This window comes from Aspergillus alliaceus, assembly GCF_009176365.1.
Source record: "Aspergillus alliaceus strain CBS 536.65 unplaced genomic scaffold BDW43scaffold_16, whole genome shotgun sequence".
In the NCBI taxonomy this organism is placed as follows: Eukaryota; Fungi; Ascomycota; class Eurotiomycetes; order Eurotiales; family Aspergillaceae; genus Aspergillus; species Aspergillus alliaceus.
Window position 1 is genome coordinate 65,832 of NW_022474699.1, and position 18,389 is coordinate 84,220.

The 18,389-nt window shown below is 46.6% G+C and overlaps 6 protein-coding genes and 1 non-coding gene across 7 annotated transcripts; 3 read left to right on the forward strand and 4 right to left on the reverse strand.

Annotated features, from left to right (window-relative positions):
- Positions 1–2,770: 2,770 nt before the first annotated feature.
- Positions 2,771–3,358, forward strand: BDW43DRAFT_310112 (uncharacterized protein; the record flags this gene model as incomplete). The annotated part of the gene is made up of 1 exon (XM_032046838.1): positions 2,771–3,358. One exon carries the CDS (start codon positions 2,771–2,773, stop codon positions 3,356–3,358), a length of 588 nt encoding a protein of 195 aa, XP_031901281.1.
- Positions 3,359–3,785: 427 nt separating this feature from the next.
- On the reverse strand, positions 3,786–3,859 carry BDW43DRAFT_t94. Its single transcript has one exon. It is a non-coding gene; the product is annotated as a tRNA-Asn (tRNA).
- A 1,460-nt stretch (positions 3,860–5,319) lies between these two features.
- BDW43DRAFT_310113 (rRNA-processing FCF1 family protein) lies at positions 5,320–6,075 on the forward strand (the record flags this gene model as incomplete). The annotated part of the gene is made up of 4 exons (XM_032046839.1): positions 5,320–5,355; positions 5,415–5,647; positions 5,715–5,880; positions 5,935–6,075. The coding sequence occupies 4 exons, from the start codon at positions 5,320–5,322 to the stop codon at positions 6,073–6,075; spliced, it is 576 nt and encodes a 191-aa protein (XP_031901282.1).
- A 378-nt stretch (positions 6,076–6,453) lies between these two features.
- On the forward strand, positions 6,454–7,762 carry BDW43DRAFT_273188 (FAD-dependent oxidoreductase). The gene is made up of 3 exons (XM_032041598.1): positions 6,454–6,561; positions 6,616–7,202; positions 7,265–7,762. Exons 1-3 carry the CDS (start codon positions 6,530–6,532, stop codon positions 7,693–7,695), a joined length of 1,050 nt encoding a protein of 349 aa, XP_031901283.1. The 5' UTR covers positions 6,454–6,529; the 3' UTR covers positions 7,696–7,762.
- A 4-nt stretch (positions 7,763–7,766) lies between these two features.
- BDW43DRAFT_273191 (translation machinery-associated protein TMA46) lies at positions 7,767–9,858 on the reverse strand. The gene is made up of 4 exons (XM_032041599.1): positions 9,414–9,858; positions 9,338–9,355; positions 8,676–9,226; positions 7,767–8,620 (listed from the first exon to the last, which is right to left on the reverse strand). Exons 1-4 carry the CDS (start codon positions 9,468–9,470, stop codon positions 8,191–8,193), a joined length of 1,056 nt encoding a protein of 351 aa, XP_031901284.1. The 5' UTR covers positions 9,471–9,858; the 3' UTR covers positions 7,767–8,190.
- Positions 9,859–13,908: 4,050 nt separating this feature from the next.
- Positions 13,909–15,366, reverse strand: BDW43DRAFT_310116 (uncharacterized protein; the record flags this gene model as incomplete). Its single annotated transcript, XM_032046840.1, has 2 exons — positions 13,909–15,104; positions 15,168–15,366. The coding sequence occupies 2 exons, from the start codon at positions 15,364–15,366 to the stop codon at positions 13,909–13,911; spliced, it is 1,395 nt and encodes a 464-aa protein (XP_031901285.1).
- Positions 15,367–16,539: 1,173 nt separating this feature from the next.
- On the reverse strand, positions 16,540–17,887 carry BDW43DRAFT_299529 (uncharacterized protein; the record flags this gene model as incomplete). Its single annotated transcript, XM_032044735.1, has 5 exons — positions 16,540–16,563; positions 16,754–16,972; positions 17,030–17,224; positions 17,278–17,740; positions 17,805–17,887. The coding sequence occupies 5 exons, from the start codon at positions 17,885–17,887 to the stop codon at positions 16,540–16,542; spliced, it is 984 nt and encodes a 327-aa protein (XP_031901286.1).
- Between the last annotated feature and the right edge of the window lie 502 nt (positions 17,888–18,389).

The window sequence follows — 18,389 nt, forward strand, 5'->3', positions numbered from 1 at the left end:
CGACAGAACTTAGCAAAGGGCAGTTTATGATGTCTCCGCTATCTTTATTTCCAGTTAAACCTCCTGTTTATGTTTCGCGCAGATTCGCCGCTCTGGAGATTCTCTAGCACGAGTACTTGTTCAGGACGCAAACGCTCTAGTATCCACCGAGAACCCGGCAGAAAGGTCTTCGGTGCCTAACAGCCTGTATAGTCCAAGGCTATGAAAGTAGACCTTCCATTCACATTGATACACTCATTTCCACGACTACGTTCTACATCTCATAATCGAGAACCTCACATCACCTCCGATGGAAATTTTCCAATATATTATCAATCGTGTGGACCAAGAGTCACTGAAGGCGCTACGGCAGGTATGTCGACTATTGATCTCTAAGCGACATCGGTAAAAATCGGCTCTTTGAGTCGATAACCCTTTGTGCAATGCATGAAAGCTGCGACAGGCTCAAGCAATTACTTAACGATCTTGACTGCCGTCAATTGGTGATGAAGGATCATATCGAAATGAATGAGTATGAGGACGAAAGTCGCTTACTCTTTGATATCGTATGCTGAAACCGACACCTGCACAATGTTTCGACTACGATACATACCAGGATGAAACTAAGGGCTTTAACGAGGACGAGTAACTCCGCCAGTTTTTAAAACTCTTTAGTCGACTAAAAGAGCTTCCTCAACTCTGCAGTGTTGCAGTGTTGTGCTTCGTTTCCGTCCTAATGTTCTATGGACATGATGGATGCTAACTAAACACCTGAATGCCGCTCAGTTGTGATGAGCGAGTTCATGTCTGCACTCACCACACTGCCTCAGCCACCCCAGGAAGCAACTCGCCCTTCGCGAACTGCAGAGCATGTTTGAGACCGACCCAGATGGGCTGAAGAAAATAGAGAACGTGTTACCATATCTACGCCCCCTCTGACTAAACATCACCAATGAGAACAGTAAATGAAACCAGGCAGTTGACCTAAATGTTCGTATTAATCCTCCACCTGGATCTCCACAGCCTAACACTACCAATAGTTCGAAGAGATCAATTCCGTCTTTCCCGCGCTACCCTCATTTTGGCTTCAACCAAGCTGCCTAAAGTTAGAACACCTCACTATCTACTCCAGCCACTACTTCGGCTTCTACCCAAAAATCGACCTTTGAGACGTTCACTTCCCACGCCTCAAAGCCCTCGCACTCAGAAACTATACCTTCGTCCACGACTCCCAACTAGCTGGATCCTCAGCCACAACGAGACACTCACAGAACTCTACCTCGACGACTGCGCCATTCTCTTCGAAGTAGCAATCTACGACGAAGAAAGAGCCTGTCTAGACCTAATTCGTACACCTTCCACCCCAAACATGGCAAAAAGCATTACGCGTCATATGACAGGAACTGGCACCACTACTTCCACTCGTTCCAAAAAGGACTATCTCACCTCCAATATTTCCCGTACGGCCATGCGCCCTGTTGGTGGGGAGATGACGCCACGCCATTTGAGCATGAAACAGAGATTATCGTTGTATTTACGAGGAAAGTCATATGGTGTTTTGTCATGTATGGGGGCCAAGTCCGTATATGGGGCGGATAATTTATAGAGACGACAAAGATGGAGATCCTCTACTATGGATAAAGGATCAGGCGAGCTTAGAAGAGGTATTTGCGAATATTGGGCAGAAGTATGTCATGGACGACGATACAGAGAACCAGATTAATACTGCCCTTTTGAGCAGTCTTCCGCGCCAGCAACCCTTGCCATGAACGATTTTTACTTCATTTCTGTTATGTTTTCGTCCTCCCCTGCGTGTCCACGTAGTATATTCTCATGAAGACGGCTTTGGGGGTCTCATTTCTACTCGACAATGTTGGTGTCAAGGAAGAACCTTGCGGTTGACCCATGGGTCTTGAAGTGTTGGTTTGTTGCGCGAACAGTGGACATATTCACAATCAGGTTGGCTCAACTCGATCCTCGGCCAGCGAGATTGATATGTGTCACCGAACTCGTAATGCATCTCGGCGCAAGTCATTTCGAAGCCTGAGGTATTGCGATTAATGTTTAGATGCACCGTTCATCCCTGTTGATCATCCCATGGTACCGAGAGAACTCTATAGGCGCTGCAGAGATTCGATCCCTATGTGTTTCCCCTGACAGTTTCGACCAGGCCCTCAGTCACCGACACCCGAAAGTATAGCATGTACTTGGCTTGGTTACAATCAGTTGAAGGTATTTATCATACCAAGCGAACTATTTGCGACATAAAAGGTTAAAAATATGTCGATGGCTCTAGGATCTATACCTACTTGTCCGTGTATGAAGCGTATAAACGGTCCACATTCGGAATACGAGATCTCCCTCCCTTCTAGCACCATAGCCTCAAAAACCACGACTAAACACAAAAAGCACATCTCGCTCCATCAAGGATAAACCCTAAAAATCCGCCCAAAGCTACGGCTACCACATTGCGTAAGCTCCCAATCTGGTCCAACCTGCCCCATGAACCTCAACAGCTTCTACTAAAGAACACCAAACATAAGTATACAAGGGTACCCATTCCCCAAACATCACAAGACAGCCCACTTCCAGTATAACAGACGTGAACGCGTAATACAGGCAACAAACCACAAGTCCAAGTCCAACACTCCCTAAACCGATCCACACGATCCAAACTCCTAACGAACATAAATACCACGTCTCCAACCCCGACTACACCAGCAAAGCCCATTCCAAAAACATCTCACTCTCAGACAGGACCGTTCCCATAATCCAATCAATTTGATTCGCCATGAAGCTCCCATGCTCACTCCTCTTCCTGCTGCTCTGCAGTATCATCTCCGCTACACCAACCGTAACCTCCCTTGCCCAACCCAACCCTCACAAACCAAACGAACATCCCCAGAACAAGGACAAAAACGCCGACGACCTAACCTCCAAACCCACCCAGGATCCCTCCGGTGTCACACACCTAGGCCTCGACGGCATCCTCCGCCAATACGACGGCACCGGAAAAGTCACCAACTTCGACCAATTCAGCCCTGCTCGAATAAAACAGTACAACGATTGCTTCCCCGAGAAAGATCTACTTGCGAAGGCATTCCATGGCGTTGACGGCCGAAAGGTCACAGATAAAGAGCAGTGTCTCCATCCAGGAGAGCAGTACAAGCCGAAGTATGACGGTGACGACAAGTCAAAGGATGGGGACAGTGATAAGGTTAAGGACAAGAATGGTGTGCAGTCCAAGGGTTTGGGGGATGATGACAAGAAGGATGGCTGTGAGCAGAATCGGTGCAGGAAGCATGAGGAGTGTGTTACACGGGATTGTAGTAGATTCTGCGGTATGTCGGGGGCGTTGCCGTGGGGATATTGTCAGTAGATTGTTTGGTGGACATTTGTGGTTTGTGGATGGTTTTGGATTAGTTAGGTATGATGGCCACTGGTCCGTGTCTTGGGAGGGTATAGGTAGTTGGTGATATTTGTTGTTGGGGTTGAGGGCTTATGGTTGTGGGTTAGGCCTAGGCGTAAGAGTAATGATTGAATTAGTGCCTCTCTCTGAAGAGCTATTTTACCGTTCTAAGGAACTCGGACTCAATGAAATCGTATGCGTATGTCTAGATAGCACCACGAAGCCACCTATTGCAAAAAGAACACTAAGAGAGGAGGCAGTGTAGGTATATTGAATCCTCTTATAGCAGTTCAAATCGTTTCTAATACCTTGTGTATCAGCCGAAAAAGGACGTAACATTACGAAGGCCCTATCTATCTATCCATCAGATCGGAGCGATGGATAAAAAGATATTTGTCGTCCCAGGAAAGGCTCGAACTTTCAACCTCCTGATTAACAGTCAGACGCGCTAACCAATTGCGCCACTGAGACGAGGTGATGGTCTGGGTCAAAATATTCGCTTATACAAGCCAAAGCAATATGTCGAACCTTTCAGCACAACCTTGTTAGGATGTTGAATAGATATCGATATCCTCCTATACCAGACAGAGAGGAAAAAAGACATTGGGTAACTCAACAACTGTATCAGACTTTGCTGTTATTATATAAGGTTCAATAGATACATAACTTTCTTATATTTCAAGTGTAGATGTACCAATTGTTATTCCTCTTAGATTTAGAGCATAGATGCTCAGTTAGGATTATACATTGTCACATTTCCTTCGGTATAAGAGCTTATTTCCTTCTTCTTTCAGTAATCCTCTGCATTTCTTTTCCTTCTATATGAATAGATAAAAAAAATGAAACTTTATTGTCACCAATCCATGCTTTATATTCAAACTATGGATCCATGGTTTTGGCACAGTCCAATTTCCTGACCGATGTTAAATCGCTCGACATCCAGTTGAACCGTTCGAGAACCTGTTCACTATATCGTCAGAGTAGCGAACGTGATTTAGCTTGAGAATAGTAGTCTCAACAAGGTCGTGCTAGTCAAACCTGCAATGACCATGTGAGAGAGGACAGGTAGTAGAGTGCAGACAAAAAAGAGAAGTTTCTAATTTCAGTCCGGGGCTGTGGTGTAACGCTTTTTAGGTAGGCTTCACAATAATTTGAAAAGTCTGAGCTCCGAAGATAAGTATAGATATTAAAAGCACTTGGTCGCCGCTGTCTAGACGGAGTCATTCATCCCTTTGAGGATAAGACGCGCAAATTGCCGTCGGGACATTTTGTAAGACTTTGGAGACTAATATGGCATACTCCGACCTTTTGGCAGTTCTTGTTCCAATCTTGCCTCTACCTTTCCAATCCTCCGAAGCGTGGGTGTAGACAACGCTGAATGGCTTACTTGCGCGATTTCGATGGCACTTTTACATTCATCATCTTTCTCAGCGAGTAGATTTCGGTCATATCCTAACATCTCTCGAGCTATCACAACTAGAGCAGTACATGTCAAAATTAACGGCATCTTAGGGCGCCGGATTCACATTCCCCAAGGGCTCTCGAAAGCTGTTAGCGATAAGACCGAGCTCAGCCACCGAGCTCGAAACCTATGCTGACTATTAATAGGTTAGAAATCTGACACAGGAAACCCTAGACCGGGTTACATAGTCCACATTCAGACTGATTGTGTATTACCTCCTCGTTCCAAACGGTTTTGCTGATGGAGCCATCATTAATGAATCCTCAGGCATCAACCGAGCGATAAGATAAGCCCGGCAAAACATCGGCCCGATCGACATTTTCAACTCGCCAATAGACGCAAAAAGTTGACAGCAAGATCTAACCACTAACCAACTAACGATTTAATGACTATCATTTCCCTTGTCTAATCTCATTACATTCACCTATATACCCCCGTCACGCATCTCCATCAAATATCTATCCTCAAAATGGGTGTCGCAAAGAAAACGCGCAAGTTCGCCCAAGTACGTATTCCAACCGCCTTATCAACCACCCCAAACCAAATTTAACAAAAACGCCACAGGTCAAACGAGCCATCAAAAAGCACGATGACCGTACCAAGCAAAATGCAAAGGACGCGAAACCCCAGAAGCCCAAGAATGACGAGGTAGTCCGCGCGATTCCCCAAGCACCGTCGAACATGTTCTTCGCCGCCAATACAGCCCTCGGACCGCCCTACCATGTGCTGGTGGATACCAATTTTGTTTCACATTCGATCCGCGCGAAGACGGATATGTTGAAGTCGATGATGGATTTGTGAGTTGGGGATCTAGTTGCTGGCTATGTGGACAAGGACAAGGGCTGATGGTTGATACGTACGCAGGTTATATGCGAAGTGTATTCCGACATTTACGGATTGTACGATTGCAGAATTGGAGAAGCTGGGTGACAAGTTTCGGTTGGCGTTGAGGGTTGCGAAGGATCCGAGATGGGCGCGCGTGCGCTGTGATCATCCCGGTACCTATGCTGATGACTGTCTTGTAGATCGGGTGAGTGTGGTTTCTCTGGAAGATATGCGATGATATGGGCTGACTAGGGCCAAGATCACAAAACACAGAATCTACATCGTGGCGACAAACGATAAGGATCTTGTTCGTCGGATTCGCAAGATTCCCGGTGTACCGATTATGAAGGTGGCGAGAGCGAAATACGTGATTGAGAGGTTGCCAGATCACTTCGAGTGAGCGTGTGCGCCGGGTTAGGTGCTCTCATGTTTGACAACATTCAAATCTGATGGAGATCCCCAATCCGACTCGAATACTGCGAAACCGGCAGATCGTTATCGGAGGAATCGATCATCAATCCCCTACCGCCGCGGACTCACTTGGATGGAGGAGCGGTTTCAGGACACAGCCACGGAGGACACTAGATGTAGTTAGCAAGGCTGTATATGACTTGAATGATAATAATTTCCAATCCCATTGGCGTGCAATATCGAGAGTGGAGTCTGTATCGATAAGTAGGAAAGGAAAGATGACTCAAGTGCGGCATTTTTTCTTGGGATCTAGATTAATGCGCTCTAAATAAATGCCCCATAAGCCCGCATGCGGGGTCAGCCTTACCAACCGTCGCATCTCAACTTGATACGCCAATTGACCACTAAACAATTTACGAGGAACCCAGTCAACGTCGAACAAAATGAGCGAAAAAGAAACAATCGTAGTAATCGGGTACGTCATCCATCAAACCCCCAAAATAAGCCTACAAACTAACCCTCCTAAAAGCGCCGGTGTAATCGGCCTCACAACCGCCCTCCGCATCCAACAATCCCTCAACCGTCGCCAATCCATCCTCCTAATCGCCCGCGAATTTCCCAACACCACTGCGCTAAACTACGCCTCTCCCTGGGCCGGCGCCCACTACCGCCCCGTCCCCGGCCTCTCCCCGCAAGCCCTGCGCGAAGAAAACCAAGCCAAAGAAACTTACGCCTACCTTAAACACCTCTCCAAAACCGACCCCACTTCCGGCATCGCAGGCATAGAAGCAATCGAACACCTCGAGAACCCACCAGCCGAATACCTAGACGCAGAAGCCATCCAAGCGTGCTACGGACACCTAGACGGATACAGGCTACTAGGGAATGACGAGCGTCCCGAGGGGGTGAAGTGGGGCGTGAGGTACGATTCGTTCGTGATCAATTCGCCGGTGTATTGTTCGTATCTGTTGCGGAAGTTTGTGTTGGCTGGGGGTGTTACGAAAGAGCGTACGATTCTTGATGCGAGGGAGGCGTTTTATTTAGGGCCGAATGTAAAGACAGTGGTCAATTGTTCGGGGATGGGATTTGGGGATGAGAGGACGTTTATTATTCGGGGTTTGTTCTGGGATCTTTCCTTTCGTGTGGTGTGGTGCTGGCTAATGGGCGATTGGTCTTAGGGCAAACTTGTCTGGTGCGGAATGCTTGTGAGCAGACTATTACTCGGCAGAATGCAGATGGGACTTGGTCATTCTGTATCCCGCGGCCGTTGTCTGGGGGAACGATTATTGGGGGGACGAAGCAGCCCGAGAATTATGATCCCAATCCGTCGTTGGAGACGAGGGAGATGTTACTCGCTAATGCGGCGAAGTGGTTTCCATTCAGCCCGGAGAGTGAGAGAAGGTTTGATGTTATCCGGGATATTGTCGGTAGGAGACCAGCTAGAGAGGGCGGGATAAGGATTGAGGCGGAGAAAGTCGAGGATGGAAAGGTGGTAGTTCATGCTTATGGAGCTGGGGGGAGAGGGTATGAATTATCCTGGGGAGTGGCAGGAGATGTGGTGAAGTTGATGGTGAGCAATGGGTTGCTTGGGGAGAGGGCTTCGTTGTAAGTATATCCGTAGCACATTGAGCGACATGTAGATATGCATAGACTGTATGAACATCGGTATAGACACGATCAATCTTAATATCCAAAGAAAACGCTAGAGTTCATTTATATCAACGAACGTTCTTTTTTACGTACAAAAGTTGGCATAACAAATGGTGTCCTTCACTCCGCCACGAATACACGACACTCGATCTATCTCAATCTTGTGTACGCGGCTGTTGTCTTCCATAATCTTTGGGCATGAATCCGGGAAAACCCGGTGTTCACGATCAAAGATGACACACAAAACGTCACACATTAACCGCAGCCTTCAGTCCAGGAGACCAATACAAGTGAATACTCGGTAAAGATGTAGGGCCAAAGATAATCAACATTGTATCTATCATCCAGGAGATCAACACTGTGGGCCCGGACAAAGGCCTGGTTTACCCATTCCAGTGTGAGGGCACAGCCCGAGAGCCCAAGATCCGTCATTTCTTGGGGATACCGCACAGGCTCAGCCTTCACCCTCCTGTGCGATGGTCTCATCGTTGGAAATCGGTACCGGTCCGCCATGCAATCTCGCCAGCCGTTCTTCTTCCTTCTGTTCCCGTATCCTCTCAGTCTCCCGTCGGAGTGCTTCCAGGTTGAAAGTGTCGTCATCATCGTCCTCATCGCTGCTCTCATCCTCTGCGCGCCAGTTACCGCTCTCGAACAATGTACGTCCAGTGGCTTCCTTGGCCTTGCGGGCTTGTTCTTCGGCTTGCTTCTTGTCGAGACGCTCCTTCTTCCACTTGGCGAACGTTTCAGGGGTGACTGGTGTACCTTCACCAGTAAGCTTGTGCCGTTCGCTTTCGAGCCAGTCCTCTAGCGTCAATGTGTTGAGCGGAGACTTGTCCATCAAGGCCTTCTCCGCCGCACGCTGCTCCTTGGTCTTCAGGACGAATCTGTTGCAGTTAATCAGTATCAATTGAATGTCAGAAAGGGCGGGGTGCAACATACCCAGGGGGCAAACTATGCTTATACTTGCACTGGTCACCTCCATTGGGGCAGACCCAGAACCAACCATACTTCTGGTTCTCGACCGCCTCAATAAAGTACTTGCAGACCTTGTCGGTGGTAGTTCTCGGATTTCCGTGCTTGCTCATGACGACCTTGCGCAGCATTTCCTCATCCCAGTTATCCATAGTATCCTTCTTCTTCTTTTCCTCTTCTTCGGCCTTCAAATCTCGGGAATCGGTGTACAGATCCTTCTTCGCAGCCTTGCGCTCCACATTCGGATCGTGACTGAACTTGCACTTCTTCCCCTTGTCACAACTGCCCTGCTTGAAGAAGATACAGAGAACGGTCTTCGGATCCACACCGAAAGGAACCTTCTGCACCTGCACAGGCTTAAAAAGCTCAGCCGCCTCCTTCTTAGCCTGCTCCGCGGCCTTCTTGTCAGCCTCACGACGGGCCTTCTCGGCTTCTTTCCGCTTCGCGTCAGCGGATTTATTCGACTTCTCCTGGGTCCTTAATTGTTCGATCTGTTTCTTGGCCTGGGCACCTTTTTTCTGTGGGGAAAGAATTTGCTGTCAGTGGCGATTTCTCTCGGACGACCGTCGGAGGGTGGAAAGAGGTGGGGGAGGGGGGTGTTATTATGCTATCGAGGGTTCGCTACATACGTTTTTCATGCCAAAGGTCTATTCGAAAATCTCTGTTAGCGAAGTGTTACATGAACACGCGATCGGGATCACAAACCTTGTCCTCGACCGTGGCCTTCTTCTTCTTCGGCTGGTCCTGCTTCTTGGGAGGCATGATGGCGGATTTATTCGTCTAATACTCTTTATCGATAGAACGCTATAACTGGAAAATATACAGATAGGGATCGATCGCGCGCCTGTCTAGCGGTGGCGGTGTGTTGTTGATCGAAACGAACCTCCCACAAACGGCGGGTTGAAAACCGTTGGTGCGGGATGGTAGGGCGGAGGCTGTTCAAAAACAAAGCTGAACGCCGAAAGGAATGGAAAAATGACAGGAATAAAGATCGAGAGGAGAAGAATACCACTCGCCGTTACAAGGGGAGGGGAGGGAAACAAACGATCGTGGAAGTGAGGTGGTGTGTAAGTTGAAGGATGTTCTTCCTCCACATTTTCGAGTGGGTTTCCCGTTGTGGCGGCACCGCCAACAAGATCTTTTCCTTCGTGCCCTGGAATATGCACTTACTAAGTCCCCATTCTCTCTCTTCTGACTTGTTCCCCTTCTTCCAATCTAATATTCGGCTCTCGAGTAATTGAAATGCAGCCAAGACTCACTTGGATCCCTCTTTACGAAAAATCATTAGCCAAAAAAATGATGTAATTAAACAGGGACACGGACTTTACAACTGCGGCACGTGAACTCTATATATATCGGGCAACCTTTGAAGCAGTTTGTATTATAGATCACTATAATACCTGCAAATAACCTACTGATAGCGCTTGAACTTCTTCACTTCTAGCTTACTATAACAATTATGGGTTTAGACACCTACCCGCTCTGTTATAGTAGCTTTACAATGCCCAAGTTTGTATATACTGGCGCTTATGCCTGTTTTATGCCTGCGCTGCGCTGATTACTCATCATAGGGCGTGAATAAGTCATGTGATGGCCTCTAGGCCATTTTTTTCGCTGATTGAAAACTGTTTGTTTTCTACACTTGGATGCTGATTTGTATCTGTTGGTAACTCTTTTCACTTCTTATATACTGATAGAGCTGGTGTAGCTCGTGTGTGTAGGATTGATTTTCTTAAGTTCTAAATCTACTTTACAAAGATTCCTCGGCGTTGTCGTCAGGTCACGTGGTTTATGCCTTAGGCTCCAATAGGCTCTGACATATACCCTCCAAAGCTGTGCTGTCTTCCTGAATGTAATCCCAGATCTCAAGTTGCTGCATTACTCGGTCGTATATAGACACTATCAAATTATAAATGCTCGACTTACAACTCAAACGAAAAATCAGCTGCCTCGTGATGCTTGTGATGATCATGCTGTACAGCTTTTTCTTGGATTGGATCATAGTGGAATCTGTCAACTCTAACCTCTAAAAAGGCATAAACTATCCAAAATCTCACGAAGAAGTAAGAGAAATGGGTCAAGCGTAGCAAGTTCAACCTGGCATGCAAGGGAGCCTTGACCCTCAACTGATTGGAGGTGATGGGCATAACCTTTTCTTACTCTCAACGAACATACAGTCAGCTACTCTGCAGACATATATTAGTAGTCTAGGATATAAATCTGGTGATACCAGTACCCCTTGCTAGGTAATCCAAACTCACACATAGCCTGAAAGCTGGTCATTGGATGGAGATGTACATAGGTGATATGGCATATAATAAACATGCAGCGGTTTGCTGGGCCATAGAGTAAGGGGCGGTCCATGACTGAAGGAGTGCCTGACCTTCCATACACGTAGGGTACCTAAAGTCTGATATGTTCTCACCGCCATGTGTCTGATATAAATTGAGTCGCGGTGACAAGTGGGAAGTGATGCACACCTGCGTAGGGACACGCGGTTAGCGAAATGATGGATTACCACTGTCTAAGCCACCTCTATAGTCTTGTCAATCTTGTTGCTCCTTGGAAACAAATATAGGTCAAATTACTGTTGCTATTCACTATTGTAGAGCCTCTTAGTGACAGAGAGCCACCTACAGCATGAAAGCAATTATAGACGCCAATACTCTACTTGTTTATGCTGCGACTGGCCTTGCTATCGTATTCCTGATTCATCGCTATATTTTGAAGCCAATATACCACTCGCAATCTCCAAGATACCAAATGCGCCTTGGACTTCCGCCATTTGTTCCCTCTGGATCCTCTATAATCGACTTGCTCATCAAGAGCTGACGATATTGCTCCGGTCTGCACCGCACCTTGGGCCCAATAATAAGTTTTGTAAGTGTATCAGGCTGTTTCACTACGATGTCATCTCGCTGACACGGGAGCAGACGGGAGGCGGGAGGTAGTCGGTAAGTAAAGGGCTGGTCGCAATAATGGCATGACCTGCTGGGTAGTATTGCACCAGGACTGACGCTCGGATACACCTTGTACTATATTTCACGGAGACCTGGAGCACAAGAGCGTCTCCGGACAGCATCTACAGAGCACCACATCTCCTTTAATACATCCTTGGACGCTTCTCACTCCCACCTATCACGACCCTAGAGAAGCTGCCGTATCTATCAGCTGTGATTCAAGAATCCTTCCGTCTACGTCCAAACAGCGTACGTCTTCCCTGTATAGCCACATCCAAGAACGGAGTGGCTATCGCGGGCCTCATTGACATCACGACTGGCACTCGATTCAATACTTTCCAATGGTTCGTGCATCGAGATCCTTCCATCTGGGAGGATGTCGACCAGCGGATCCCTGAATGCTGGCTAGAAGATACTAACGGGAGTTTCAAGTCGAAGCCAGAGCTCAGAAAGGTTGTCTTGCCATTCGGGGGTGGTACACGGTTGTGCATTGGTAACAAACTGGGTGATTACTGTAAGCCAATATCTGCTGGGGAAGAAATTGTTCTAGCGTGTATGCAAGGCTCCTAACTGCGTAAAGTTCTACAATATTGATTACATTGATAATCTCTAAATTCGAGCTCATAGTGTTGGATATTGGCTCCTCGCGTGGACAACACACCCCGAGCCTGGTGGCAGACAGTCTGATGATGAGATTGCGACAAATAGTGTGGCGTGCGGAAGATAACAACACTAGCTAAACCTTAAGAAGAAGATGCCTAACCACTATAAAAAAATGGGGAAGTGTGTTTTGCAGAAAATTGGTAAGGCCAAATTGGCTCATCAAGGTTTGTAAAATGCCCTCCCGGGTATTGGCCCATCAAAGAATTCCTTGTTCTTTATACGGAAGTCCCGCTAGACATCCTTCAGTGTGAATTTCTGTGTAGACATAAAAGTTAAATAATTTATAATAAAGCTGCCTCATGCTGACCTGTACTCGTCTATCATAGCTATCATCATCTGGACCCGATAGATCTCAGTCGGGGTCCACTGCCCATAGCCAGGTACACTAATCTAAGAGTCCCGACAATCCTTGGAAACAAGAAGGAAGACATTGTCGAGTACTCCTGGGGCTTGAGATTGCCTGATTCCTGGCGGTCCCGAGAGTCACTACAATGTTTAGCAAAAGATCGTTCAGTGAGCGTATCTGCACTCACGTTCGCAAACGAGTTAGGTCTTGTTCTTGGGTCTCGACTTAGTCGGCAATTTTGCTGGGTAAAATTTGATTGGAGCCAATTGCCAACAGAGGAAGAGTCGAGAAAAATTCGTCATATGTTGCGCGAGCAATCAGCCAAGCTTGCTGGTTACTCCCGTGGTAGTAGATAGAATAAGTAACCCCAGCTTTTGTCTTCTCGGTCAAGCACCATTTGCGTTCAATCAGGGGCGAGTCTTCTCAGCTGCTACCCTTCGGCCAGCGATGTACTCATTTTGTTTCGATAGATTAGCTGGCAAGACAGAGACAATGATTATTTAGTCAGATTGCAGTGGCAGAACGGCTGATCAGAAACTCTGCCGTGGCAGTGCCTGAAACATTGCAACATTTGAGGGTAGGATCTACATGGCCCAGTGATAGCCTAGATATGGGAATAGAATCAGATAATGATCTCATCTCACAAGGGTGAGCTGTGCAATGCCATCAAAATTAGGGTCCGATCAAGGTTCCGAAAATAAACCAGCAAAGCTTGAACACACCAAGTGGACCCAAGGGGAGACTGTAGGACGGAATACTGAGGGGGTCCACTCGGCTACCATCGGCGAGGTTGGTGTGCCCACAGGCCAATTCTTAATATACTCTTGTTCGAATCATTTACAGATTGGTTCTGCACTCATACACTGGGTGTCTGTATCATAGCCAATAAAATGCTATTGAGTTTAACCTTTCTCTTAGTCGTGTCAACTCAACATCGGATAAACTCAAAGTATTCTTGATATGTGACGACATGCATCTCGGTTTCCCTGGGTTAGATATCCTTTAGAAACTTCATTAGCGTTTACTTAAGTGGTTGAAGGAGATTTAGTATCGTCGGAGAGCTTTACTTGGAATCTATATGTCATAAGTATTTGCGATCTCTACTAAGACAAGTGAGAGTAAGCTATATACATGAGGTTTTTCATGCTGTTATATTAGTATGAAGTATATAAATTCCACCCCTATTACGCTTTGTCGAAATTTTGAAAGATAAAAGCTAATCTGCTCTTCATCATATCAGTCCAGCTATGACATCGGAGTATGCCGGTAATTGGGTAAGCTGCTGTTGGTATTCAAATTTCGTGTCATCAAAGTCCACACCCAACGGATCTGGGGTAGCTTGAGAGGAGATCATACTAGGCTCATTTCTCGTATAGAGTAACCTCACTGGTATGTGACAGGTGGTGTTGGGCAGAGAGTTGTTCGTTGCTGGGGTCCGATAAGAGAGACATAAATTCAGGTTGTAGGTGCGGGATATTAAGCAGGAATGAAAGGTCGGTAGGTAGGTTTGTTCTGGTGGCAGAGCGACGTCTAGAGCGATGCATGCTGTGTAGTAGATGTCTTCACTGAGAGATATGGAAGAGTTCCGAGTTGACGTGGAGCCATAACGAGAGTGTGCAACCCATGCCAGCGGGCCCTTGTGAGATGAAACGATCGGGAAGGACTCAATACACGCCTCGCGTTCCCATCCATTCGCAAGACCACGGTCAGTCAGAGAGGGATAATCTTCCCACGGAGTCGTACTGTAAAACGTAGTGGATTGTAATGTGGCAACGACCCGTTTCAGATGCGGAGGGCTGGCGTTCCCGATAGGATTGAACCGCAGATTTAGTTGTACCTTGCCTGCGGTACCTTCAGAAGAATATGATAGCAAAACGGGGAGGGTATGCGATGTAACGACGACCTGGCCTGACCTGTCAATCGCAGTGCCGTATGTGAGGCTCTGCTCAGTTCGTGTGTAAATCCCAGGTCTGAGTATGTCCCCGCCAAGGCAATACATTGGTTCAGCTAGGGGCATAACCCGTACACCTCTCTGGTAATCTACAAGATTTGCCATTTTGCTGCTCCGGGACGATCGCCCTTTTAGGACCACCCGAACAGAGTAGGCAATTCGACACGAGCCTGGGACTTGCTCGTCGCGTGGACACCTATCATCATACCGGAGCCTTGGATCGTTCACAGTTGGCGGTAACATTTGATGAGCTAGCTGGACGTGGGTTGATTTGATATCGTGATCACAGGACTGCGGCGAGACAGCCGGGGGAATAACGAACGAAAATGGGAATTCATAATGATGCCCTGGTCGCAGTACTCGAGGAGTTGGGTATTGGCTTGAGGCAATTGGTTGAATTAGTCGCAGAAATGTCTGAGTGGCAATGGCAGTCCTGAGAGAGTATGTCGCTCTCTCGGTGCTTGTTGTGGCCACACCTTAAAAGATCCACATTAGCAAATGGCCCACAAATAATCTTGTGTGAGCTTTAAAATTGATACCTTCAAAACTAATTCGAATCGCATCGAAAGGGGTTTCCACATCAACAGTCACAATAGCCTTGCCCTTAACCCATTCGTAGGTAGTATATGTGTGTTGCTTTTCTGGGTCGCCCTCTAGCACAACGGATACTCTTGGGGAGAATCTTGTAAGTGACTGAAACTGATGTAAGACCCGGCACAAAGTAGATCTTGCGCCCATCGTTGCTATTAGATTAGTACCTGGCTATACAAGCTCGCTAGAGAAATAGACACTCCGCTGAATATGACTTTAGATAGGGCAGCAGACAGAGCCGAAGATGGATGAGTAGATAAAAGAGTATGACCGAGTATAAGTTTGGACATCATATAGGTTTGGACATGAAGGGAGGTGTTAAAAAAAGACGACTGAGAACAGGTCGCCTAGGGCATATACCAAACGGCGCGGCATAGAAGCCGTCCAAGGAATCTTAGACACACCACCATATTCTCCACATTTAATTGAATTGGCATTAAATTTACGTGATTGGGGGTAGGGTTTACAGTCTAAATGGGGCTTATAGTTCGAATTTGCAAAAATAATGTCTTTGACCGTTCTTTCTCGGAGTATGAAAGAGTTCCAAAAGCAAGTATGGCCCTCCTAGAAGTCTGTCAGGGCCGACATCGGTCGGTGAGACACTAGAAAAACTGTAAAAAATGCGAAGCTCACGTTGAAGCCAAGCTGCTCTAATGATTTTCGGGCGGACTCTTTTCTTAGAGAAGGATCGGGAGGCCGAGACTAGCCGACGACAGCCGTCCGGTCCCGCCCTAAGGCTGTTGATATTTTCACCACGCCGTTGGATATAGGGCGTGAAATTAAACATTTATCCTGAAAGAATGGCGCAATATCCATTACGATAGTCCAGACCGTTGTCGTGATCCAAAGCCTTTCATAGTAACTAGGTTGCATTTGCGTCATGCCGAAGCTATCTCAACTTTTCATTCCCAATTGATTGGACCACCTGTATTAGTCCCTTTAGTATCCACCAACCTCTAATCACGGAATATCAAAGTACTATATTGAGCTGGCTGTATAATACATGTTTCCCTGCACTAGTTCTATGTGGAGAATGCCTTCAAGATGTCCACTCTCCTACACTATTTGCTGCGTGCGATATTTTGATTGAATATGAGCTCCACTAAGACATGGTTGTTGTTGTTTGTTGTTGTTGTTGCAACTATTAATAAGATATCTACATACTTTCTGGGGAAGAGGCTAAAATAATTAAATATACGTTGTGCCGTGATCTTACCCTTGTCACGAGTAGTTTGTTGAGGCGCATCATGAAGCCCCCTGAACAACCTGGGAAATACGCAATCTAGTAGTCAGTCGAAATAAAAATGAAGCGCGGTAGATCTAGAACAAGTAAAGGAGGTAAATCTGTATTAAATAATGTAGTAGGTACATGGAAGCGATGGTCTGGTAGTACAATGAGTATTAAGAGAGTATAGAAAGTGCCAGCTGTCTCGATATCGAACATTCACGCAATGGGAAACCGGCCGTTCTGTTGAAGATCGCTACCCTGGTTGGTGTAAGCGGGGTCTTGCACGTTATATGCTCTCTGAGACACCACTGAAGTCCGAGATTGGCGAGGATTGATGCTTGCTACACCATGGTCGAAATTTATGACGCATAGGATGGCAGTTCCCACGGTTAGAACCGTTAGTGCGAGTGTTATGCTGGCAAAAAGTAGCATCACGTCTTTGCTAGCTGTGTGAGCACGTTGCGATGTGCCGCAGAGGACAACAACACGGCTGAGGAGATATACGAGGAGTCCTATAAAGCAAATCTAGGTTATATCAGTATTAGGCCCACAAAAACTCCATGGGTGGCCATGACGACATACGATAATGAAAACCATGGCCCATTTCAACTCCTTCTTCACACAGTAGATCCCGAGGGCGAGCGCCATGAAGGAAGCTGGGATCAAGGCCAAGGTGAGGCTATATTCCGGTTCGTCGAAATGGACGTCCACTAGACTGTACTCCACGATGAAGGCAACCAAGAAAAAGAAAACGTATTTCGCCAGAACCAGGTAGCACTGGATACTGTTAATAAACGGGTTTGTCTTTGACGACAGAAAATGGGGTCTACCTCGTATGCAAGATAACGCAGCCGGAGGGTGGGACTGCCGTTAATGGCCTTATATATCAGCCATGTGTATTCTCGCTGAAGTCGATATGCTCCAAGGACCATAGCGATAGAACACATCCCAATAACTATGGGAATGATCAGTGCCGCCGGCTGCATAATTTTCCACATGTCTTTCACAGAGTCCACCAAGCGACGGCGCACCCCATCGTACTCATATCTAACTCCGGTGACAACAGTTTGTGTTTCTAAATACTGAATGCTCGCGTATACGAGAACAAACATATTGCTAAAACAGATTGCGGCGAGGGAGATGTTGTTCCTGTGGTGAATTGCGTCAAGACTGAGGAGTGCTTCGTACACGCAGGCGAAGATTAAGATGCCCATTCCGATAGGAATAGTATAGGAGATCTGGACCTGTGTGATATTGGGATTCACCCAGAACAGCCACTCGATGAGTAGGAAGCTATGTTTCAATATCAGTCAGTACGTCTCACCCCTTTGGGGAGGCCACAAGCTCCTATACCAACATTTCTAAAAGGGTGACTACTAATCCCTGTGTAAACAAGGCTCCACAAAACAACCATTCATTTTTGGAGGTAGGGCAGTACATGTTGGAGGTAGGATATTATTGAAGAAAGATATGCTTCAGAGCTGATACTCAGGATCGCTGGCTATATTGCAAACAAGGCTCTGAGATGTGTGACTTAGAGAAGGGTATCAGGTTGCTAAACTTAGAATTTTATTGACTGTTAAAAAAAAGATCCATATTGGTTCAAACCCCGGTTATTGGAATAATCCGCCTCATGAAGGTCAGGATCTGAAAGTAGCTAATCACTTCAAATACTTATTGTTTTGCTATCTTGGGTGATTATCGAGATTTTATTGCTCGCCAAGAATCTTAAATTGGTTGCCCCTTCTTTGAAGCTCCTTTCATACCCGTCATCTTGACATGTCAGATCCATTGTCGTTTTGTGTATTTTGAAGACCGTGTTATACGGCTTGCTCAATATAGCTCCAGTAGCGTATATCTAAACAAAAGCCTCTACTAAGTGAAGTTTTAAGCATACAATTGAGTACAAACGTGAAAAGAAAATATAAGAAGTCAAAAAACA